The sequence below is a fragment of the Poecilia formosa genome, unplaced genomic scaffold, assembly GCF_000485575.1.
Source record: "Poecilia formosa unplaced genomic scaffold, Poecilia_formosa-5.1.2 Scaffold141, whole genome shotgun sequence".
Lineage (NCBI taxonomy): Eukaryota > Metazoa > Chordata > Actinopteri > Cyprinodontiformes > Poeciliidae > Poecilia > Poecilia formosa.
In genome coordinates, this window is record NW_006800080.1 from 667,815 (window position 1) to 694,440 (window position 26,626).

Sequence of the window (26,626 nt, forward strand, 5' to 3'; positions counted from 1 at the left end):
TCAGTTTCAGTTTATTTGAGCAAAATCATACATTTATTTATTTACTTATTTATGTATTTTTTGTTAAGAGAATTTTGATTCATGCAGTGGTTGAAAAATAAATATACCTTTACTTGAACCAAATATTGATGCCTGTTCATTTAAGCACTGGATTTTTTTTGACTTCCCGTTTTTGGTGATGTAGCTTCTTGTTCTTGATGTTAGTAAACATACAAGGGTGTGCAACGTCTTGAGTGTATTTTGTTTTAGTTCCGATAAAATGATTTAAGGTAAAAAAAAAAAAAAAAAGTTTATCTAAATTTTTTTGGGATATTTCTAAAAATGTAAGTTAAATGTAATGTAAGTTCAATCTCCATAATAATTTCATGCAATTGCTATCATAATATGGGTATATTAAATAATAAAAGGACATTTCCTGTTCAGTCAAATGTTGCAGCCAATGGAAGAAAGCCTAATATGAAGCACATGCTTCGTCTCTGTATGACAACCTAGACTGGTACTGTTTGAAAAGGCACTGGCTAGTATCCTTTGCTTTCTCTGGAGACAGTTGAACACAGTCATTACAACTGGGAAACCACCGTTTCTTTCAAACAACCATGAGTTTTTCAGGACAGCAGTTGAATGTCTGAATGGAACTAAAGGGCAAAAAAAGTTTCTTCTTTACAGCAGCCATTTTGCCATGCATGTTTACCTTAGTGAAAATACATTGAATTTTGAGCTTTTACTTTTCAGATTAATGTACAGTAGCACAGAGATGCTGAATGTTATTTATTTATTTATTTTATGTAGTGACAGATAGTATATTTTCAGATGTGGTGTAATAAGAAAGGAAAAAAAAATCTTTAACTTAAATATATTTTGGCCACACAAACAGCTACAGTCCTACCCTTGTAATTATGCATTAGAAAAGAACTACGTTAGTGTGTGAAGAACAGTATCTTTTTACAAGAACCTACGCAAGACCTTTTTCCTTTATTCATGGGCTGCTTAGGCTTTATAAAGTTGCCAGCACAAAGAGGCAGCAATGAAACCTGAAGAACACAGACAAGATGCAGAAGACAGGTGATGTATCAAAATAAGTTCGGAGATTTTAATAACATGAATTTATGAGCAGCGGCAACAATTAAACGACACCCGGGTGTCCATATCTGCACAATAACATTTGTTTTTGAACAAACTTTTTGCATGTATGACTACAACTTCAGTCATTCAGTGGGGTTTATGGGTCCTTTTACTGTGGCCCCAGCATCTTGCTGGAAGCACCCCGCTAGACTGCAGAGACGATCAGGGCAACCTGAGCCGCTGCACCTCCATCTCCCAGGAGAAGCTTCTGGACCGAGTCATTCATCATGCTGAGCTCATCTACCGAGTCTCAGAAGAACTGTCCTCTTTGTTTGTGAGTTGATACTAACATTATCTTAAAATAAGTCGTTGCACATGTTTGTACGTTTTAAAAGATGAAACCAGTTTCTGTGATGTGTCGTCTCATTGTGTTTAGATACTCTTCAAAAAACCCCTGGCAAGACAAAGGCTAACTTTAAGCTGAAAAAGGATGATTGCTCAAACACAATCATTTTCTTATTGAAAAAAAAAAAGTTGTCTAGAAAACTGTCCAAAAGCAAATGGGTTTACAAACACTGATTTTCCACGTTAGCATGTGAATTGATAGTTGTGTATGTCTATAGAACTATCAATCACACTGCAGTGGCTAAATTGTTTCTGTAAATTATTAATCTGATGAAAACATTTGACATCGTCGCTTCTATATTTTGCATATCAACCGATGGAATCTGACAGCGTTGTTTTGCCTAGTCATCAGGTAACACTGCTTCATTGTGTAGATGGGTGTTGTCATGATGAATCCTGATTTGCTGCTCATAAATGTCTTCATGTGATATCCTCTCCCTCAATGTGCAGCCATCATTACGTCTGTGTTGTTAGCTTTAAATATTTAATCATCAAACCACATGGAAGTTATTGAAAAACAAACAAAAAAAAAAAAAATCAAGTAATTTTGGTGAAAAATATTCTACCACGTTCTATGAGAAATATGAGACATCTCTTTGCTTAAAGAGATAAGGTCCAGCAACAGCCTTTAAACCGAACCGTCACTTCCAGAAATATAGAAATTACATTTTTGTAGAACTTTTTCAAACATTATGCCAGACCAGAAGCATGTGGCTCTCTCCGTTAGATGCACACTGCTATTTGCTTTTGATTTTGACTTGATCATCGCCTCACTTCGGGGGCTTCAAAGTAATCTTCCACCTCCCGTCTGAGGCGAAGATGTTTTATTGAAGAAGCAAGCCCACAGCAGGGTCATGTGAATGTGATAATGATACACGGCAACACTGTAAGCTCAGGCTTTTGCACCTTGTTGAATCCCCTTCAGTTTGTGAGAATCCGAATGGCCCTTTGAAATGAAACCACACACTGGTTGTTACAAGGAATGTGCTGCGTGGAGTCTGCAGATGAGCCCATGCAGGAGAACAAAATGCGGACCCGCTGTGTCTCCAGTGGTAAAGCGAAATGAAACTTATGTCACTGTTTTAGTAGTGTGCCTTTTATTTATTTCAGATCAGGTAGGAAAGTCGGTGAAATTGTTGCTCCCTTCTATCGTACGCTGCCATGTTCAGAAGTTAATAAAGCTGACGAAATCAAGTCACTGGAATACAGCAAACTGATATTCAGTGCTTAACTAATCTAAACATTTCTTCTTGTTGGTCGTCATTGTTTTGCAGGAGGAGTTGTTCATCCCATTTCCTTTTCGGCTGCAGAGTAATCAGGCTGCCTATTCGTGCATCACCAAAGCCCTGCCCATCCCCAGTTCCAAAAGTGAAGTCCAGCAAATATCTGTAAGCATATAGTTATCACTTACCAAAGGTTATTGTGTCCTTTGTGAAATTCTTGATTTTAATATGTCTAGAATAAGAGTTTTCTGTATGTGTAAGATGCAGCATAATTGAGAGGTGTGTAAAAGCAGTTTCTCCGTAGGTAGACTTACAGGCTGTGCAAGTCATCTGAAGATTTGAGGAGAATTATTGGTTCTTTGTGATCCATTTGCTAACTCCTACCATTCACACAATTATGAGGCCTAAAATAGCAGCTGATGTTGTAATGTGTAAAAGTCAATTCTCAGTGTAAGAAAAAAAGTGGGTAAAACTTAGGATTTGCAGCCTGAAGTAAGCCATGGTCCACTGTGAAATAATAATATATAATGCATACCGGCCTTGAGAAGATGGTATTTCAGTATGCTGAAAAAACATTTTGTCTTCAATCCAACAGAACATGGCCTTTTAGAAAAAAAAAAAAAAAAAAGAAAAAAAAAGAAAAAGGTCAGCTTAGTCAATAGGGTGGAAACAAAACTGAACCAAAACTGAGTCAACAAGAGGTCTGTTAAAGGTGATATGACTGATCTACAAGTGACATTTTCCAGGTAACACAGTTATGTTTAGGTCAGAATATCTTAAGCAACATTTACTGATTAAATGAGGGGACCTCATAGTCAGTCCTCAAGGGCCAGTGTCCTGCAACGTTTTAGTATTGTCCCACATCCAACACAACTAAATCTAATGGCTGAATTACCTCCTCAGTACATTCTACAGAAAGAAATATAATCACAAATTTGTTACAATTTCATTCCAATTTCATACTACTTTGTTTTCTAAAGGCATATTTCTAGTGATTGTAATTTCTGTTTGTGTCAGTTATTAATAAATGTGGACAATTATGATGGTCAGGTTTATTTCTTATTTTGTCATTTATCTACCTTTGATGTTGTGATTGTTTTGAAGCACTTTGGTCAGCTGAGGTTGTTGTAAATGTGCTCCATATATGAACTGCAACTCATACCTGATAAAACCAAAACAGTTCAGATTAACCTCCCCTCCCCCAGAAATATCATCTATTTGATTTATATACATTCACATTTTCTGACAGTGGATGAGAAGCTAATTAAATCATCGGTTGTAGTAGCAGGTACAAAATGTCCATCTGGTGAAGCTGATGCATGACGTCAGGCACATTTGGCACAAAAAAAAAAATACAAAATCACAAATATGAAATTGTCAAAAATGATAATGCTATACAACAGGAAGGAGAAAAAATTTCCAGCAGTCAACAAACTCTGTTTTGTGTCATATGTACTATCCTTAATATTTACATGAAATAATGGCCATGCACGAGTTTATGGTCCTTATTTGGTGTTTATCTGAGTTGTTTGCTTTTGCAGGACAAATGGCTGCTTCACTCCGTGCTGATGCTCATCCAGTCTTGGACTGAGCCCTTGGTCTACCTACAGATGACAATGGAACGCTACGATCACGCCCCTGACATGCTGCTCAACAAGACGAAGTGGGTGTCCGAGAAACTTAGTAGCCTGGAGCAAGGAGTTGTGGTTCTCATTAAAAAGGTGGGCTATTTTTATTTTTTTTTTTTACATTTTATGTTATTTTATTCTAAACAACTCACACAGGGAAATAAAGATGTTTACAGAGCCTTGCACAAGTATTTATATCCCTTGAATTTTTTTAACATTTTGGTACATTACAACAGTTTTATGTGATAGAGTGACAGAGCGTCAGGCAACATGAAAGAAAGTGTTTTTCCAAGTAAAACTGTAAAAATCTGATCTGTGTGTGTGGCAAATATTTTTTAAACCATATTTACTCTGATACCCAAAATTTAAGTCTTATGTCATCAATTACATTCAGAAGTTCAAATGAAAATGAAACTATTCAGTAAATAGCTTAGAGTTTTGTTAGAGAACATTAGTCAGGAAACGCCATTATTGAAATCAAAGAACACACAACAAAATGGTCAGACGAAGTTATGGAAAAAAATAAAAAAATAAAATCAAGTTGCTGTATTAATAGAAAAGTATCCTACACTTTGAAGAATAGACAAAGAACTGGCCAGTGCTACAACACTGAAAAAGACACACTAACTCACAGGAAGGGTATAATTGTTCAAAGACACACATGTCAAGCGCACAACAAGATGTGTAGAGGATACGTAACAGAGAACACCACTCTGATCACATAATTTCCATTGTGAAAGGTTGTGGTGACAGCAATTATCTTTGCAAAGCTGGCCAGAGTTGAAGGGCAACCTTCAGGGAAACCATGGAAGAAAACCTGATAGAAGCTGCAACAGACAAAGATTCACCTTCCAACACCAAAATAACCCAAAAATATGTAGCCAATGCAATAATAAAATAATTTAATCTAAACATATTTATGTGTTAGAACTAAGAATCTTGAAAGTATTTTTTTTTTTTCATGTGCTTTCTCTTTAATCTGATTAAGCAGAGAGAATATTACGCAAAAGAACGGGCAAATGCTTTAGAATGCGACGTGCATTCTCCAGACAATTCAAATATATTTTTTATAAATTATTGATTCAGAGGGGTTGAATTCAAACCTGAATTTAATCTAGAACACTTTCAAGAACAATTTAAGTATTTTTTTTTTTCCACTTCACAATTATGCACAACTTCACGTTGGTCAATCACATAAACTCTACCACGCAGAACTTTTAATTGCAATATTTGTTCAATGTGTATAAATACCTCTGAAATTGCTCTACATTTGATGTCTTGTGTAATTTTCCTGCATGTTTTTGACATGTTTTCTAACAGATGCTGGATGAGGACACACTGGCCACAGGCTACAGTGAACAAGGTGTAGTCCAGAACGAGGTGCAGCCGGAGGTGCTGGAATCTGTTCTGAGGGACTACACCCAGCTCAGCTGCTTCAAGAAAGATGCCCATAAGATGGAGACTTTCCTCAAGCTTCTCAAGTGTCGTCAAACTGACAAATACAACTGTGCATAAAACATGAAGTGGAGCTTTTAAATAATGCAGTATTCAGCTTTAAATGAATTTCTTAGGTTGTTAGTGTGCACTTAAAGATATGACCATGCCTTGGGCGCTTTAGCCTCGCTTGTAATGCAGCACATTTCTTATTGATTGTTTTGGAACACCTTCACACGAAAATAAGTAGGTGTAATGCTGTGCCCTTTCGTAACCATGTGTTGCATTTTTTTTATTTCTTTCCCCATCTCAGTTGTTATTTTAACCTGGCACAGGCAAAAGAAGACTAACTCCCAAAAGACCATTTGTGTGTCGAGCTGTCAAAAAAATCTGCATATCCCGCTATTGATTTCCATTTCCTTTGTTCTTAACTAGAGTTGGTATTCCTTGCCGGCTCTTGCAGTGTTTTGATTATACCCGTGGCCCCTGGAGTATTCAGTGTGCCTCCCTTGTTAAATGGAGTGGGTTTCACTTCTGCATAAGAAAATGTACCCATTTTGCTGAAGAAGAGAGTTACAAAGAGCATTCTCTCACTCTCTGTCTCTCTCTCAAAAATATTATCATGAGAATAAATGGCTATAAATTAACTAACCAGTATAGCTAAAAAAAACCCAAAAAAAACTATGATACTTTTCTACAACTAAATGCAACTGATGTCATCAAATATGCGAAAAACAAGTGCAAAGACATTCTTTTGCGTTTCAATGTTCAGGGAATCAACCATTTCAGTTTCTGCTGTTTGGTCATCACATATATATTTAATGTGGAATACAAGCAATAATTTTCTAATGTGTGAATAGATTTTGTGCTGTGTGCATTGTAGCTTTCAGCTTCTGTTGGTGTTTGAAGCAAATAAAGCAAGAAAAAAAAAATGTTGTTTTGCCTTTGATTTCAAAGCGAATGAGTGAGTAAGAAGGGCGATTTTATACACTAAAATTTAATGATGAAAACAGAAGTTGTATTAGTAATTGTCACCAGAGAATAGTGAGGGAAATTATTATTACTCTGTATTTTTCATGTGTTTTTGTCATAAAAGTAAAGACATTTGATCAGCTGGTGCCACAGTAAGCATGCACAGTTGGCATGATGGTGTGCATGGACAGGCTAACAGATGAGGTCAGACAGGAGCCTGAATGGACTCGAGCGTTTCTCAGATGATTCAGAGAAGTGAAGGCAGATGTTTCACTCTGCTTTGTGGAGCCATTGACTTGCCAAACTTAAGGATGAGTTATATTCAGCTAAAAAAATTCTGAGATTTGTTTGTGTGTTTTTGTCCTGTTTTCTTTTTTGTGTGTGTGTGTCTGGATTACAAGTTGAACATTTTAGTTATTTGTTAAAACTTATCCCTACAATTATAAGTACTCATTGCTCCTCTTGTGTGACAAAAACCTCACAAACCACTTCAAGATGATGTTAAAAGAAAAAGAAATAAGGCTCTGCAGCGTTAATGAACAAAAAGGAAAAGAAAAATAACAGTGAAAAGGTGGCTGAGTGTTTATGGCCTTGATGTGAACTAATTAGTCCTCCAATTTTCAGTCAACGTGTTTTTTGTTGGATTCATTATAACCAGCTGAAAAACTGAAAAAGTCTCAAATTGAAAGTTTATAACTGATCTGCACTAAGGAGAAGTAACAAGAGATTTATCAAATATTAATTCCAACCACTGGCAAGTCATTGTTTTTACATTAAATAATATTCATGAATTATTTTGTCACAATGCTTCATGGTTTGCATAATATCCATTACATCTGTTCTTTGCATAAATAGTTGCTTGTGCATCACACACATTTGGGCTATTATGGGTAACTACTTTATGACAGATACAAGTGTGTGTCACAGAGCTGACACACACTACAACCTAAAACACAAGAGGGCAGTAGTTTTCTCCATTGAAGATTATATTAATCATTAAATACACTTGACACTACATCTGAAGTATCCAAATACAGAGTTAAATGAGGACAACATTATGATCACGGTAATTAAAGCCAGATATGCCATTGCAATACATCCTGTTTAATTAATTAATTTTACAGCTTAATTCATTTTACACTCTCTTTAAAAAAAAAAAAAGGGTAAAATTTGTTAAAAATGAGTCCCATTTAATAAAACATTTTGCATATGTTTGAGTCATTTTATTAGGTTAGAGAAGGAACATACACTGGCTTTCAAAAGTGTTAACACTACTGTTAATGGCTCAGGTTGTTGTAATGTAAAACTGGACCATAATGAATAATTTACATTTTTTTTCACACATATAATATAATTATAATATAATTCATTATTGCTGTTTTATTTTGAAAAAAAAATAAGCTCAAGTTGAAGCTGTATGAAAAATCTAGTCCGCTTGAAACTGGACCATTGTTTTTTTCTCTTTCTCTAACACCACCGAGGCTTTTCTAGCCTGCTTGCTTGAGATGATTAGCTTGCATGGAAATCCATACTTCTTTTATCTTCAGATTATCAAAAATGTCCTGGAAAAGACCTACGTTCATCCGTCCTTCAAGTATATGTCCGGTTGATATTTTTGAAAGATTTCCACTGCTTTCTTGGCCTTATTTACACATCTGTTTCTTCATGTGTCCAATACGTGTCACTTGTATTACTCCCCTTCATATTATCTAATTATTTGATTATTTTGCTTTGATTTCTTTATATGTGTAGTATATTGGTTACTGGACACATCAAGTGTACATGTCATGTCAGTATACGTATCACAGATATATTTAATGTTTTTAGATATATTTTTATTATTTCTTGTTTATTTTATCCACTGCATATCCTGAGCAACTGAACCAAAAAACACTATCTGTTAGAAGAAAATAAAAGTTTGATGCTTGTATAAGTCTGCACAAGCGTAAGCGGATACTTTGTTGAAGCTCCTTTTGAGTCAAATGGAGCAGTCAGTTTCTCTCTAACCCTAACCCCATGTCTTGATTCAAAAGTATTTGATGTTCTACATGACAGGATTTCTTAAAAAAGATTTTCCTTTCAATTTAGTTCTGGCTTCTGGGGAAGCTGTTCCAAAATGTGTATTTTTCTGCACTGATGTAAATTTAATCGATGATTAGATAAACACTTAGACTTACTGTGATGCTAAAAAAGTCAAACCCATATTAGGTTTTAGATTTTTAGCAAACGCCACAAGATTTGTCATCAACTCTGAAAGACATTTCTAACTGTTGAGATTTTGAGAAAACCTCAGAAGGATCAAACTGACGTGATGCTCCCACGACCTTGTTCCTCCCTCCATGGATGGATTTATTTAGCTAATTCCTGGAATTGTTTTTCTGTGAAAAGTTTATAAAAGTTTGGTTTCAACATCCCCTTCTCCTAGAAGGTTTTGGGAGATTCTTGCTGAACTGGATTATTTTTTTTCCATTTGAATTTCTAGGTCTCTGTCTGTGAGACATGTTGGGAATTCAGCAGATTGTCATCTGCTACATTCAGCAGCTACAGCAACTTTTCAGTGTTGCTGCAAGCCTCTTGAAATTCTCAGTTAACCTCTTGCAATGTCACTGTTGTCTCATATTTCCTCCAGTTATGGATAATGGTCTAGCCTTTGCCATGTATTTGGAATGTGTTTGACAGACACTATAGGCATTTTTACAATAGGAGAAGACATTGCAAACAGAAGGGTGTTTTTTTTATTCTTCTTCTTTCCCCCCTCCATCCTCTGAAGCTGGATCAGAAGATGTAAATCAGCCAACGGTTGCCACTGTGAGCCTGGTGTCAGAGTGGTGGTGTCGAGTGGTATGGGTGGTTCTTGAGGCAGAAAGTGGTTGGGGGGCCCCTGTCAGCACATCAGGTTCAGGTTCCTGTGGCCCAATCACTTCAGCATGATGGTTTGGAAAGTCTGGGCAGCACCCCATTATGCACCGCATTGCTGCAGCTTCTCGACTTTATCCTAGCGGCATTATTTTTCAGGCTCCTAGACAACATCCAAGCTTTGAGGTCATAAATATTAAAGATTGGCCACGAACAGTACGAGGCGGGAAGGTGACCAGAGGAGGGAGAGGATGGTGATTGGGAAGTGGAGTGAAGGATATGAGTACGAAAAGGGGTATGTGGAGCAAGGCGTGATTTCACAGCCTAACTATAACAACCCAAGGAACGGAAATTTAGTCTGCAGGGAAGCAAAAGTCAGTCACACAAAGACAATAGACACGAGATGCAAGAAAGAGGGTAATTTCTCTTTTCCTCCATTAATGCTAGAAATTGACATCATCAATGAATGGAAGATAAATGGCAAAGATGACTGGGATCTAAGCTCAGCCCTGAGCAGCGTGACATGCCAGGAAGTAGAATGGATCTGAGAAAATAAATAGCTGGAAGGCGGATACACAGCTGTAGGAGTTAGGCTGGGAAAGTGCAGCTGGCTTGGTATAAAACCAATTGTCAGGGTCTTTGAGTCTCTACCGGCTTGCATGGCTCTCACAATGATGTTCTACTTTGAAAGCTTAAAACACAAGGCAGGAAAAACCTTAAAGAGGCCCCAGAGCCTCTACTGTACGTGATCGCCCACACTGAAAACTATATACCATAACTGTTCTTTAAATTTCACCTCTTATTGGTTTCCTTGGTCTAATTACATAACTTATCAATGTCAGAACCACCACATGGTCAAGGACCTTTTTTTTTTTCTTATGTCCTTTAAGTTAAACCTGGTCTGCTTATTTTGAGACAAAGTAGATCAAGCCCAGTCAAATTGGTTAAGCAGTCTGTGAAGAGCAACTTTCAAGTCCTGCTGTAACATCACAGTCAGGCTGAGATCTAGACTAAAAGATAGATTCTCAATGTATTGTCTTAAAGCGGGTCGAGAGATAATTAAACCAATTAACAACTCTTTGCACATGTATATGTTTTTAACATGCTGTTAAACCATTGCAGCAGTTTTTAAACCTTCTAGGTAACATTTACATTTGTTGTCTTTGAGTAACATTTGCAAGGTGTAGGCACAAAAGAGAGGCACAAGATGAAGCAATGATTTTGAGTGGGATATCTGCTGGGTTTCTTTCTCTTTTTTTTTTTGAAACAAGCACAATTAGACCTTTCTTGGTTTGTGTCCACTTTACCACTGCAAGTAACAGGATTTACGCCACAGGGAAATGAGGTGATTAGCTTAGGGTTCCTTGAAGAAGTGGGCCATCGCTATGTAAACTCAGCAGGGAAGCGGCCGTCAATCATCCCACACAGAAACCTATCGCTTTAGCATGGAATCATGGACCTGCAGGAACACATAACGTCTAGACGATGTGACGATAGCAGGAATTGCACCTTTAAAAAGTTACAGAGGAGAGGCTAAAAATATAGAAATCTCAGCTTAACTATCTAGCAACTTCCTACCGGTTACAGATGTTTTCTTCTCAAGTAAAGTGTGAATATCAAGGAGATTACATAGATAAGTGCTTTTAAAACTTTAAAAGTTTTTTTTTTTTTTAATGAATGAGAAAATAAACAGGAAGCCAATGAAGACATTTTAAGAGTTATAATCATTATTGAGAGGAGAAAGAAAAACAGTGTATAAGAGAGAGTGCATCCAGTGGAGCACCAACAAAACAAAATCAACAAAATCAGAGCAATTTCCTCCATTTATAGCCAAAGGAACCTTTCTAGTTTTATACTGCATTTGCTTTACCCTTAAGTTGGAAAAAAAAAAAAACAAAAAAAAAAAAACAAAAAAAAAAACTTTGTGTCTTGGGATGTGCTGTAAATCACAGTACATATAGAGCAGATGTGCTAGTAAAACCATAGGAGCACTGTGCAGGAATCTATCTGGCAACCCGCCCCTGCTTTGTGTTTTTCTTAGATCAAGACAGAAGGCTTAAAAACCTTTGTGCATTACCTTAGCTCCAGGATGCACTTTCATAGCTTCAAATATAATAATTTCCTTTTCGGAAAGACGCTGAGGATTATCCATGTCTATTTGGCTTTCATTTTTTTTGCCCTGAAAGAAAAAAGGATTAGAGGAAAAAAAAAAAAGGCGGGGGGAGCTCACAAATAGTAAAAGGTTGGACCTCTGGCCTCTAGACCTAAATGGGGTTTGGTAGGTGTGGTGAATTTAGTTTCTGCTCAGGGATTATGATTTACCGCCTCCTTGGAACGGTTCATGGAATGCAGCACTCACATTCTTTCCCTTTTTTCCCTTCTTTATGTTTTCTGATAGAAAATAAGCTGAATAGAAAAAGAAAATACACAGACTGGCTATTCCTTCCTCTGGAGTGCATTCAACTGGACTAAAATATTCTGTTTTTTTTTTTTTATCTGTTTGATCAAAAGCTGCTGGGCACTGTTGACTTTAATTTCAAAACTATAATAACCTCCTTGTGTGAAGTTTGCATGTTCTGCTTTAGAACTGTGTGGATTGTCTGCAGGTGCTCCAGTTTCCCACCTAGTTCAAAGACAGGCAGCAAAGGTTCAAATGAACATAAAGGAGACATTTTTGGATCCGTTGCAAGCAAGATGTTTACTTTGAAAATAACATATGAATGATCGCTGAGCAGTACTACAACCCTAATTGTGGGACTTACTCGAAGACGTGCATGCCAAAATTTTACAATTATATTCACAGTGTCTTCCTGACATGGTGGGCATGACTAAAGCCAAAACCAGCCAAATTAAACTTTGGCTGGTTTTATCTATATTTATTGAATCCCAATTGATAGATTAGGGTTGTGAGGCTATGTAATCATCCTGAGAAGAAAAATAAATTTTGTAGGTATTTAAAAAAACACAAAAATCTAGCAATCTGCAAATTTTCTAACCCAAAGACAGAAAATCTGTCGTCCTGGCAAAGTGATGCCAGGAAGACAGATCAAAAGCTTCTGGTTCAGCCGTAACTATATCAGCACTGCTGAGTTGAACAGCTTTCAAAGAAACAAGAGAAGACCGATTTAGGTGCTTCTACAGGGTCCGTAAGTTGGAATTGTGCTAGCCGTACCTAACAACGCACCTGCAGGGGGGTGGAAAGCCTGCGCCCGATGTACCTTGACAAAAGCGCAAATTGATGCAGGGAAGGATCCATCATCAATCTCATCACCATCGAGTGAAATGATGACAGTTCATGTCATCTGGAGACTGTAACTCCAAGGAGGAGCTTTATAAATAAAAGTGTTAAAGCCCCCTCCAGTGACTGCACACAAATTTAAGGATATGTCCAACATACATGAATGAGTGTTTGATGAGGGATTGACATTATAGCATGTTATAAATTTCGAGAAGATCAATTTTGCGTACTACCCCATTAACAGGGCATCTGGGTGAAAGTAATTTGACATTTTCAGTTGTTAATCTACTGTTGTTTCTTATGTCATAACCCTAAATTTTTGGTTTTCTCCCTTAATCTCTCTGACTAATCAAGTACGTATGTCTCTTAACCCCTTCATGCTGACAATTAAGTCATGTAATTTTTTTAAAATGGCAAACGAAGGTCTAATTTAATTTAAAAAGCAACTGCAGACAAAGACAGGTGCTTATTTGATATAAGTGGAAATGTGTTTTTTACTTTTTTCAATTATTAATAGTTCCACCCATGTGTGACAGCTACAGCAACTGAGATACACAAGAAAAACTTTGTTTAAAAAAAAAAAAAAATCACTAAGGCAGTGATCATCAAACAATTTGGCACATTTTCTTCTCAAACCACTGAGCACACATCTGTCCTTAACTGATTGCTTCAGCAAATTTTATTTGCATAAACACCAAAAGATCAACGAAAGGGATTTCATTCATCCCAGTTATTTAGACACAAATGATTGTAGAACTTTGCACGGCAGAGAAAAATTGCAACATTTTGTTCACCTCCACCCCATTTTTGTTATTTGCAGAAGGAGGCCGTTTTAATAGGTGGTAAACAGTTTCCTGGTCTACTTTTAGACAAGCTGTGCACTCTAAAAAGCATGATTTTCATGCTTAATTGTGTCACTTTTGAAAACTAAAACTAATTACGCACAAGCGGAGAGCATTGGTGGTTAAGAATGTATATTCTACTGTAAGGGTTTACAGAAAGAATCAGTGTAACCTGTAATGTTCCTTGTTATGCAGGCACCCCACTCCACAGCTTACAAAACAGGCAATCATGTAATTACTGTTTTGTAATATAACACATTATTTTAATGGACTGTGGACTTGTGAAAAGTGTTGAATTTATTTGTGACTAATATCAAACTAAATCGTTTAGCCTTTGGTATTTACTCATATTGAGCCTTGCCACATTAAAGTGAATAAAAATCAATGCTTTGCGTATGCCTTTCAGTAGTTTTAAAGCATGATACAAAAACAAACTGTATTTTGATAAACCGCTTTACAAGTACAGGCTATTTACGACTTATTTCCCATTTAGTTTTTTCACTTGCAGTAGTGGAATTAATATGCAGGTCAATGTAATCGTGTTCATACGCAAGAGGATAAGGGCCACTGAGAAAAATAAAAAATAAAAATCATCAACTGATTGATGCAGTTTACAGCCGTTCTTAGGAGTTCAGCAGACGCACAGTTCCAGCAGGTGTGTGCAAATTGCTGCTGTTTCTAGCCTGGTGAACCTGTGTGGATGAGGCGTGTTTTATGGGGCTGGAGCTCGACAGCAGGTCTAGCCGGAGCTCTGCACATTGTATGAGCAGGCACCACTCGAACGGCTGCCACAAGTGATTCAAGAATTTCTCAAACATGCATGAATGAGTCACCTGGTTGGTGGTCAGAGGGCCCAGTGCCACCAGTGCATAGCAGCCTTGTTCCTTTCAAAGTGCCTCAGAGCGGCTGTGGCTACAGTCCAGTAGCTTATCGGCATTAGCCTGTAAACGTGTGCCTGAATTGGTGAATGACTGAATATAGTATGAAATGCTTTGGGGTTAATTGTTTACAGTACCATGTTTACATGGCATACAATTAACCACTCGTTTATAACTGTATTCCTTTTCTTTGTACTAATTTTTTAATGAAATTGCATCTCCAGGGACTTCTCAGGCATATTAAACACAGCTTAAATGTAATAAGTTACAGTACCTGCATCATCTTTGACAGGAAGTTGTAAACTATCTTAATAAGTGCACAGCACCTTTGATCTCTGTTTATGCACATCTATTTATTTAGTTTTTTTGGATTTTAATTTTTTTGTTTTAACTTTTTACCAATAAAAGTTATTATGTATACAATACTAAATGTAAATGCTTACACGGAAGAGAAAAAACAACAAAACAAATCACAAAGGTAAAAACAAAATATGAAATAAAATCAATAAATAAATAAACAAAAAGTGTGATTTAAAGGTTAAGAATTTCCCATAAGGAAAGACTTTTAACAAACATCCTCAAATACAATAAAATCAGAGGGGAAATCATGGCATTCAGTTCTGACAACATATCTGTGATAGTACTTGATTCAATTTTCTACTCTTCATGTGTCCGTTTGATATCCACCCGAACTGCTTTAGCCGTTTCTATTGTTCCAGCCACTTAGTGTGAACAAAGATTCCTGGATTCTCACACAGTGAGGCGAAGGACAGCATTTCAGCTCCCTGCCAAGACACCTTATCTATGCCCGGCAGCCTGCAAACAGGATGGAGAGAGGGGGCTGCTGGTGAGCTGAAGGTGGACAGACTGTTGGGAAGGGCAAAGATTATAAGATGGGAATGGGGAAGTATATGGGGTTTGTGGAATTTTGTTTTTTTTTTTGAAAGATTTAAAAAGGATAGCACAATCAAAAGCTCAAAAATAAATGAACTAGTTGGAGGGCTATTCTGTTTGAAAGCAAAACAGCATGAACTCAAAAGGAAAGTCATCTATAACAATTCTTAAAAATTATCTAATATGCAGTAAAGTCAAAATGCAGTAGGGTTTATTAATTTGACATTTGTAGGGAAATGTAATGGCAGGTGGTTGTCCAACTTACTTTAGTTTTCTGTGCCGCTTCCAGTTCCCTGAGAATAGCTCATATTATTTTGCTCCAGTTTTGGACAAATCTAAAGGTGTCATTTCTGTCTTTTGTTTTGGACCTGGCAGACCGAAGGCCACAGAGCTGCCAACTGGTGACTTTTAAATGGCAAGTTGAAAACAATATTCCTATTGGCACAAGGAAGATTTAATTAATGACGTGATGAGGATGATTGACTCGATTTCATAATTTTCAGTGAAAATCGCAAGTTTCCTTCCTCAGTCGGGCATTATTTGAGGAACAGTTGGTTTTGAAAAGCGTATAAAAATTGCTCTCTAGTTATTGATTTAAGTTTATCTTGTTATTACAGATAAATCCTTCTGAGTACTATAGTTTATTTAAAGTCTTCAGGACAAGTACCAAGAGAGAGCTGGCACTCTTGAGTTCAGACTCATCCATTGTCTGCAGCATCTTATGTTCTTGGCAAAGGCCTGGAGAATGAATTGTGGTGGGAGCTGTCTGCAGACTGTGCATTGTGTCCTGTTTCCCTTCCTGTTTTCATTAAATAGCAAAAACAGGAAGTCAACCTCATCCTTTACCAGAAATAATTTAGATTCAATATCCTTCTTAAATTCACATTGGTTTTGGTGCTGGAAATTGCCACAGTGTAGTAACTGAACAATGAAGTACTGACAAGATAGGTTAAAACAGAATAATTTGAAATCCTCTGTTCATGACAGCTGGAAATCATGTATGTAAGTGGTTAAAGGATTAATAATTGAACGTTAAATATGATTTTTAGATTTTCTCTTTTTAATAAATTTGCCAAAATCATTTTTTTTCTCCCCAGATTGTTGTGATGGGGGATTTGTGAGTAAAAGTTTGAGTAAAGAGACTAATTTAATATAATTTAGAATAAAGTTTCTACCAAAGTAAATTGTGGGAAAAGTTAAGCAGTGTAAATACGTTCTGGGTGCACTCTATGTGTACCCATTGCATAAAAATGAGAAAAAAACAAGAAAAATACAAATACCCATGTTTAGTATTTGAGTAATGTCATCAGAGACGCGTCCATGGAAGCTTGTTTTCAGGAGGATGCATTATCTTGATTTTAAATAACAATTTACAACAAAAAGCTGACAAACACATGATGGTGTACACTTAAAAAGCCGGGTTGAGAGATTTTAGGGAAGTCTTACTTTTAGTTACAGTCATTTCAATTTAAATATCAGTGAAAATCATCTCAAATGTTGGTGAATACACAAAGTCAGTTCAACTGGCCAACACGTTTCTTTTTTCTGCTACACTTTCTCTTAGTCTAAATGTTCATGACATTTCTGATACACTGGATATGTTATGAAAAATAATGTAAGAGCTCCTACATTTTAACATTTGTATCTAACACTATGTTTGTAACTACCATGTGTATCCAGTAGATGTCACTCAAGTTCCTCAAATAAATAATTCCTTAAATAAGGTGAACTGTCCTTGACAGAAAAGTACTGTTAAAAGGTGAATCGCATAAGAAATTAAAAATGTGTATTGTTTCAATGAAACCTTAAAGACTTTTCTGTTATTTGAAATGCAAACCCAGTGATGTTACTAGGTCATGGCTGTTTTTATTTGTTTTGTTATATCTGATATATATTTTTTATGGTTTAATCATTGTGCCCCTTTTTTTTTGAAAAGGATGAAATTGCTATTCCAATTGATTTAGCACAAAGGTGATCTTTGCAGAAAAGGAACAAAATCAAAGCAATTCATGAACAGCGGTAAACAGCGTACAGTTTGTTAAAGAGTTTTATGGGGTTTTTTGTGTGTTTTTTTATGGTAATACCGGCGTGCTTTGCATATTTTTCCTTTCATTTCTTTTTTTTTTCTTCTATTTTTCCATCTTGCAGGAGAGTTTCAGATGTCTGCTGAAACATCTGAGGCCCTGAAGGCATTCGTGTGCAAATTAAATCCCGCTGATGAAGTTGAAATTTAAAATGTAGCGAGAAAACGGTCTGGAAAACATATGGGTCAAATGTGATCCAGTTCTCACAAGGAATCACGACCAACCCAAAAACATACAATTACTCATGCCACCCATGGTATTATTTAATTTGAGTGCGTTCCTTTTGAATGATTCTTTACAATCAGAGTGATGCACTTATAAACAAACCATGGTTGATGACATGCAAACAGAGGCACGACAATCCATAGTAAATATTCATCCTGTTAAATTTAGCCTTGTTGAACATGTGCTAAGAGCCTTAATTGCTGTTTTATTGCAGTAGAACAATCTCACTCTGAAAAGCTTTTAATGCAAAATATTTAATTTAAGTATATCTCGCCAAGGGGGGAAGCAACTGACACAGCAGTTAGTAGCATCCCTTCCAAATTATACAAGGTAAATGTAACACATTTGTTACTTCTTTCTCCCTTTGAGTATAAATACTACATGACAGGGAAGCTTTTTTTTTTTTTTTACTGCTATTCAAAATGGGAAAAACAAGACAGCAAGAATTTCATTCCAGTGAGGCAGACATGCGTGAAATATATGGTTTAGAAAATAGCTTCTCATGTGAACGTGTTTGTAAGAGCAATAACTAAAAACGTATTGCCCTGAAAAACTAATTGAGATGGAACAGGATTTCCACCCCCCCCCCCAAAAAAACAGAATAGGGAAAAAGATTGAGAAGAACTATTGTTTCCTTCCTGACTTCATTTCCTATGTCTTTCCTACTTTCTTTATTTTCCTTTCCCTCCGTTTTCTCCTTAAACCCTTTGCTCTCCCTCAGCGGGACCGCGTGCCGACTCTACCCAAACACTGCTCTCTTGTTTAGGGCTGGGCAGGCACTGTGTCTGACCACTCCCTTGGCCTAATCACCACAGAGTTCTTTCCAAATTGCAATTACTGATAAACAGAGTTGGCTGATGGGAACAAGTGATTGTGAAGGCAATAGAAGGCAGTATCTGGCATCAGCCTAATTGTCACAAACAATTTGCCTCATTTCTCTACCCCTTGCTACCAGAAGGTGATTGCACTGAACACACTTACGGGGCAAACCGTTTGTGAGTCTGCTCATTTGGGACTACTTTGAAGTGTTCTCTGGTGTTTCACAAGAATTTTTCCTCCCTCCGCTCCGCAATGTGCGTTTTGGGATTGTCTCTAAACAGTTGCTGTAGTCTGAGGCTATAAACAGACCCCTATTTAGGTTTGTTTTGGTTCGTCATCAGAGACGGAGGGAAAATATTTAGGGAGTAAGATAAAATTTGTCATCTTTGGTGAGGTCTTTTATGTGTAAGCAGTTTGGGTGCTGGTTGTTTCACACTTTTGCAGTTTCAGTTGCTTTATGCCCGACTGTTTTACACCAAACAGGCATCAGTTCATATGAACCACGAGGTCATTTCACACCACTTTTGACAACAAATGATTTAAAGTAGTTTTCAGTATTTTAAATAATGGTCTGCTGTAAGGAAATGCACTTTTATAGATTCGATAGACATAATCTACCCACAGGTCTTCATTCTGAGTTATTTTAGTTTAAAAGTTATTTCATATGCCCTCCGATGGACTGGTGACCTGTCCAGGATTTACCCCGCCTCTCGCATGTTGACCGCTGGAGAGGCACCAGGACCCCTCACTATCCCACTTAGAGTGTTGAATGATGGATGGATGGAAATTATTTCATAAAGTCAATCACCATAGTTGGTGATCAAGTCCAAAATAAACAGAGAAAGTGAAGATATATTTAATGATTAACAGTGAAATTAGAATTGAGTTTTTATCATTTTCATGACAACCTTTCCTCATGATTTATGCAAAAATACTTAGGCACTGAGAGAAATAAATTGATGCACAATGAATCAAGTACATGGACACATTTGAGTGTGAAATGACTTTTGGGACAAGTTACCCATAGTGGAGAACTTTGTTATTGTAGCTAACACCATATAATGTGGTTTCTAGCATGTATTTATTGTACATTTCTAATATCAAAAATGATTTTTTCCAGTCCCTAAATAAAGGGCTACAGATTTTGGAAAGTCCTCTTTAAACCACAGTCTAATACACACTTCTTACCCCCAGAATTTGGGTGAGAGTTACACTGCCAAAGCTCAAAAATTCTTTCCTGGACACAGCCTGACATTGGAACTTGAATCTTCCAGTCATAAGTCTGTTTTCAGAATTTTATACCTCTATTTAGAATTATATGAGTCCCACATCGTTGCACGACATCATTCAGCCAAGATGTGAAAACAGACAAGTGTGCTATGATTGAGGGACTATTACAGCTTTCAAAGAAATAACTGGTGACTAATATAAGTAGAAAGGAACAAAAACAAATAAAAAAAATCTTTTGTTACATGTTTCTTCCACATGCAAGTCTGAGTGCAAGACAGGTTGGATGTGATTAATAGGTGGGAAGCCATGACCTTGTTCGCCCCTCATTCCTCCTGAGTTTCAGCCTCAGCAAACTCCAAAGCCTCCTTCAGCAGAATGAAAGAGGAAGTGACCCCACTCAAACAGGAAGCTCTGTGAGGTGACCAGTAGCCATCTGCAGGGAGGTAGGGATAGTTCCTTTGCTTGTGGACGGGTACAACTAGCACAACTTACCAAAGAGAAAACTGCTAGATGTGAAAAGTTTAATGCAAAAAGCTGATTTTATGTGTAACATGTAAACTTTGTCAGACAGTAAGGGGTAGGCTTTATTGAAATGGGGATGTTAGAGACAAGCGAATGCTTTATATTACCAGAAAGTCCCTAAAGAGCATGAGTGTGTTTGTATGCGGCAGACAGCCTTGGGTTTGTGTTGGCCCACCTCTGTTACTTCTACAGCACTGTTTCAGCAGTTTGGGGCAGGAAACAGCTGTGGAGAGCAGGGCAGAGCTAGTCTGCGCGCAGCCATTCGAGGGTTACAGTGCACTGTGAGCCAACATCAATCAAAATGCACAAAGCTAAGCTTTCACTAGCTGAGAAAACCTCGTTAAGTTAACACATTGCACACAGACACAAGCCTCACTGCACTGTCAGTAATGATGGACCATGAAAAGTCTTGAAACACCTCGAACCTTTTCTACATTTTGACATGTTGCAAGCACAAACTTCGATGGATTTTCGTAGAGCACTGGTTGACAGACCAACAGAAAATAGCTCTTAAATGTGAATTGGAATAAAAGTGATATCTTATGGTGGTTTTACAAAATAAAAGTCCAAAATGGTGGAAAGCATTTGGATTCTGTTTTGACTAATACATACATAGGTATCAAATGCTGGCCTGGGGTCTTTCTGTATATGAAATTTGTATGTTCTTCCTGTGCATGCATAGGTTCTCTCTGGGTACTCCGGCTTCCTCCCACAGTCCAAAAACATGACTGTCAGGTTGATTGGTCTCTCTAAATCCTCCTTAGGTGTGAGTGTGTGCATATATGATTGTCTCTCCTGTTTGTCTATGTGATGGACCGGTGACCTATCCAGGGTTTACCCCGCCTCTTGCCTGTTGACCGTTAGAGAGAGGCACCAGCACCCTTCCATTATCTAACACCCTAGAATAAGGGTGTTAGATAATGGACGGATGGGCATCCATAGGTAATCTGAGTGCTTCAGGCTTCTATCCTTCATCTTCAGTCTTTTGCTGCACAGGTTTTCTGTCTGGATTGCCCTGTGGCAGCTTACAAAAGGCATCCCTCTAGCATGATGCTTTCAGCATAACGTTTCTCTCTGAAGATCATATTTTTCAGATGATTGTCAGAGTTTGTTTGGTAGACACATAGTATTCGACTTTTGTATAAAAAAAATACAAAGTTCTGAATATTTTTTCTGCAAGACACATAAATTATTTGGCATTTTAAGATGTCAGGCTAACAGAGACATTGAAGCACAGCCAGCGTAGTTAGAATCAAAAACAGAAAAAAAACCAGAAACAAAGACGTGTCATTATTTTTGGCTAAATTAATCAACCTCTTTGGCTCAGGTGACGACATCACCTCACTCACCTGTGTGATTTTTGAGTGTATTTTTGTCGCTCGCAGTTGACATGTTCTTTCAAATGTTAACCAATATATCACGAGTTGCGCTGCTCTATATATCTGTGTGTATGCGAGTGTGTATGCGTGCCTGCGTGTGTGTGTGTGTGTGTGTGTGTGTGCGTGCAGGATGTCAACAACGCTGATATTTATAAAACATTGACACAGACACCCACCATTCCCTCCCGGAGGGTGAGCCTGAGGCGAATTTCATTTATATTCTTGTGTTTTCTCCACATTTCTACCTGTAGCTAGTCTCTGCCAAAACAGTGGCATTTTGGGTATGCAGGTCCCACGGGCATGTTGTCAGCTTTGTCAGGTAAAGGTGAAACGTGACACTTGTATTGAGCCTGAAGGCAAATACAGCATCCACCTGATCCAGTAACAATAAAATGTAAAAAAAATATATATATATCTCAGCTGGTGCAGCTTATTGAAAATGTTACTTTGAATGATGACATGAGTTAAGAGAAGTATTCATCTTTGAGGGTGTCATTTTTCTAGTATTTTCCCTCTGAAGCACATCCTGTTACACAAATAGCATATATTCGCAATGTAAATTATTTACAAAGGTTATATTTATTCTGTAGAAAGACTGGGAGGCATTAGCAGGTAACCAGAGAAGCAACTCTGACCCCCCATCCTCCCTCTTCCCCAACCCTGAGACTCTAGGATAGCCTTGAGAGAGAGACCAGTGAAAGATGTTGTCAGTGCTCACATCACATCCACATATTATTCTTCAATATTCCAAACATATTACATTTCACGTCATTGTTGTTGCACATATTATTGCTTGTAGGACTCCCTGTAAACGAATGCTGGATGAAATATATCACCCAGCTCATGAATCTGCAGTTCACCGTAGGGTGCTCAATAGGGCTTCTAAAATAGAAAAAAACCCATTACGGCTAAAAGAAATGACAGCAAACAGTTAATTTGCAATGGTTTCACTAATCATCTGACATTAACTGGAAGCAGTTGTTCTTGGTATTTATAGAACAATCTAAGATATCATTATATCTGCTCTCCAGCTGTTGAGAGTTTAATTGGCAATGATCCCTGCTATAGCTTGGAAGACTTACTTTTCATTCCCACTCTGACTTTTTTGCTCCAAGTCTCTGTGTGTATCATTTATCTGTAAGGGATTTGGAACAAGGTGAAGTTTGGCCAGATACTGTGCTAGTGTGCTTGCAGGCTTGACTGAACAGTGAATGCATGCACCATGCTGCAATCAGTCCAGAAGTAAAAGAACAAACCACCACCATCAAAGCCCAGCAAAGCATATTTTATACTTGGTTCTTTTTTCTTTTTTTTTCATATGGTCTCTTATCTTCAATCACAACATACTAAGTATATTCAGATCCCCATATATTTCCTGTCATGAGAACATAAAATCTAAATAGCCTTTAAAATACTCTGTGTCCAAGTTGTAAATTACACAGGAATTGTATGACTTATTTTTGGAAGCTTCTTTCAGTCCATCACATTTTTTATGGAATACAGCTTCTCAAAATGAAATTCCAGGCCAAAGAAGGATTCCCACATGTCTTGGTTCTGGTGTACATTTCAAGGTTGAACTTTCACAATGACTCCCAAAGACACTACGAGGCTATGCAAATTTACACGTTGCTCAGCCCTTAAATGCGTGGAAATGGGCTTCCATGATCTATGACAAACTACAGTCCTCACAGAGATGCTGAGATACAAAGGCCACGCTAGGCGCCTGGATTCCTTTCCTCTGCTTATGCAGGAACAACTTTGCTATTGAACCATAGTTTTTGTGCCACATGAGGAGTGATTGTTTTGATTTTTATTTTGTTTCATAGTTTATAATTTTAAAGATGTCTAAGAAAATGAGATTTCAGTTCAATTTATTGTACTTATCTTGAACAAATTCACAATTGTTGCCTCATAGCACTTTACAAACAAGTCATTTCAATTCAATCGCACATATAGTTCAATTGATCCTATTGTTACCAAACAAGCGCAAGAAGTTCAGTTCTTTATTTAAATTATTATTATTATTATTATTATTATTATTATTATTATTATTTTCAAAAGTGTTATGCCTATGAAACCCAGCAACATTGAATTGTTGCATTCATTTCTTTTGGACAAAAATGTAGTGCCAGTAAGCAGGAGATGACTTTGTGTTGTTTACTTTACAGCAATCCCTCATATCAAGCAGGCAAGTAGCAACAGTAGAGAGGAAACATGTCCTCCTTAACAAAAAGAATCCTCAAGCAGAGCCTGGCTTAATATGAGCGGCGAGGGAGAGCGATTAGTTGATGGCAGCATTATCTCAGTCGATGCTCGCCGCCGGGAAAGCAGCACGACCAAACAGAATATCAGACCAGATGTAGCTTCTATGACGTCATTTTTGTCCATAAAAATAGCTCACTTTGAAAATGAGCTATTATTGGAACAGGTTAATCTTTAAAGGTACAGAAATTATTAGGGCTGCAAGAAGAAAATTAGGGAGAAAATCAAAATCCTTCATTAATACGGCTGTTATGGCCGTATTTTGTAATTTATATAATATGAATATTTCTCCTATACATTTGACTCCATGCAAAAGCAGCTGCACAACTTACATTTCTTTTCTGCTTCGACTAAACATCTTCCCTCTTCCTCCGGAAACACATAAACAAATGGCAACAAGATGGAGAGAAACATTGTTTGCTTGTTGTGATCCATATTTACTTATCAGACACAATAACAGTCAGCCAATATTGATTGTTTCATAGAAGTGTTTCAGGATTCTGCCAAGTGTTCTTTCTTCTTTTGGAAATCAAGATATGACCACCCTGCCATAATGGTCATTTGTGAATTGCATTGAAGTCCTGCCTGAGAGAAGCACTGATCCTTTGCTTGATTCTGTGTCTGTTATTTTAAGGGGTGTTAAACCTACATTCATGTAACATTAATGTTTTTCAAGTTTCTAGATAGGACTTCAAACAAAATTGCTCTCTTGAGATATTGCTATTGCAAAAAACTATACTTTTTTAAATAGAAATGTTCACTCAATAAGTTGAACTTATACCCACAAATAACATGTACCTAAAGTACAAAGTCAAAAAACAAACAAACAAAAAAAAAAAAACATCAGGTATAAACAAGACAAATCATAAAAAAAATATTCAATTTACTGTTGTGTAGGATTATAGTTATATAGTTATAGTGTAAAATTATTCACATTTAATAATGTGTTCTAATTATATGTCTATTTTCCAATTTCATAGTGACCCCTGATGTTTGAGTGTTATTTTGCGAAACTTGTCACCAAGCAGATTTTACACATGTACATTTAAAATCTTAAACTGTTGGATAATTAGGCGATGGTTCCTGTCAGACACCTCTGACTCAGAGCACAGTCACCCACTGAGGGCTGTGACAGAGCCTCTAAAGAATGTGCATTAAATTTTCTAACACGTGGCCCTGTCTGACTGAGTTTAATGTCAGTGTGGCACGTTCCAGCGAGGTACACATTAGGGCTGTGCTGGATCACAGCCTGTTTCTATTGGAGCGCTGGGCCACATATTTGAGCCACATGTGTGTTCGAGACAGTGAGAGCCCAAATGAAACACGTTGGGAGGCAGAAGTGCTGCGTCTGCAGTCGCATTCCTGTAACCGGGCTCGCAGGCTCCCAAACTGAGCAAGACTGTCACAAGCAGAACAGGATTCTGGGAATTATTTGATGGACATTTTATTGTTTGAGTTTTATTTTCCAACAGGGGAACTTGGACACTTTGCTACTGTTACTCTTTTATAGTTTTGCTGCAGTACCCTTTAGTTTTTGACAGATGGCAGCAGTAAGCCATTTAAAAAACAAAAAAAAACAAACATGTTTCATGCTGGTGTCAAATCGGAGGCACACGCCAAAGACAAGCCATGAACTTAAGTTGATCACACTCTGTCTAATTTGTCCAATTTAGGATTGTTTGATTCTTTGGTTACAAAAAAAATGTCTGTCTGAGAGGAGCCAAGCCACCATTTGCTCCATCTCAAAGCATAGTTGAAAGGCTGCCAACCATATTTGGGGTTGCATGCGAATTACTCTATTGAAACAATATGTCAGTTTGGAGCATGACTTAATTTGAGCAATTGGGAGGTATGCTTGTGAACTCAACGTTGGTGTTGTCAACACAAAGTGGATGACAAAGGGAGTAAAAGGGGTTATAAAACTCCATCAGCTTTTTGTCATAATTACTTTGTTTTCTGTCAAATATTTTGGATTATTATCTTGGTCTTCAGAGGTCCTGTCACTGTTTCCCCCGTAAGAGAGTGTGACAGTCATTATAGGACCCTTTGTAAGCTTTACACCTTATAGTATCAATTTTCTCTGGGACTAGATGCAATATGTTCTTTTCTGCCTCTAGTCACTTCTGTGAAAACATTTTTCACAGAAGTCTGTCTAGTTTGAACTTGTGTAGTTTCAGTTTTACTCTGGATGACATTTGATCTCAAATGAAACATGACATGCATCAGCCGCTGAGAGAGTGTAAAACAAACAGCACAGAAACAGCAGATAACAGGAACCCTGCCATGATATCTGTAACTATTGGGTTGTGGAAAATTGTCTTCCATCAACATTTTACTCTAGTTCAAGACCAGTGACCTGTTCTGTGGCTAATTATGTTCCAGATTAAGATGGATTCGGTGCTGCTTGTTGGGCAAGACAGACTAAGCAAGGGAGGGTGGGTCATCAAGAGTAAAAAAAAAAAGACTGATAATCCCCCAAAGACCTCTTTGAGGGCCGTATTTGCTTCTCTGTATAGGCAGAGGTTACTTTGGCACAAAGAAGGCTCTCATTCCTGCAATGGTTCATGAACTTGAGCTTGGCATCTTTCATATTTGCGTTGCTTGGATTGCCTCAGTAGATGTGTTTATGATAGTCCTTCCCATAACTGTTTGTTTGTGGTTCTTTCTTCTCAG

The 26,626-nt window shown here is 37.4% G+C and overlaps 1 protein-coding gene across 2 annotated transcripts; it reads left to right on the top strand.

Moving 5' to 3' along the window:
* Positions 1-1,018: 1,018 nt before the first annotated feature.
* Positions 1,019-6,684, top strand: smtla (somatolactin alpha). 2 transcript variants are annotated; one of them, XM_007562740.2, is made up of 5 exons: positions 1,019-1,062; positions 1,206-1,396; positions 2,742-2,855; positions 4,232-4,411; positions 5,639-6,684. In XM_007562740.2, exons 1-5 carry the CDS (start codon positions 1,050-1,052, stop codon positions 5,831-5,833), a joined length of 693 nt encoding a protein of 230 aa, XP_007562802.1. In that variant the 5' UTR covers positions 1,019-1,049; the 3' UTR covers positions 5,834-6,684. The 2 variants fall into 2 exon arrangements, with proteins under 2 accessions (XP_007562802.1, XP_007562801.1); XM_007562739.2 differs by lacking the exon at positions 1,019-1,062 and having other exon boundaries at positions 1,175-1,396.
* Positions 6,685-26,626: the final 19,942 nt, after the last annotated feature.

What these genes read in the sequence shown, in the direction of transcription:
- smtla (XM_007562739.2), top strand. Translation starts at nt 1,190, where the DNA reads ATGACTACAACTTCAGTCATTCAGTGGGGTTTATGGGTCCTTTTACTG. An exon ending in AAGAACTGTCCTCTTTGTTT is followed by an intron (nt 1,397 to 2,741) that starts GTGAGTTGATAC and finishes ATTGTTTTGCAG; the next exon opens with GAGGAGTTGTTCATCCCATT. An exon ending in GTGAAGTCCAGCAAATATCT is followed by an intron (nt 2,856 to 4,231) that starts GTAAGCATATAG and finishes TTGCTTTTGCAG; the next exon opens with GACAAATGGCTGCTTCACTC.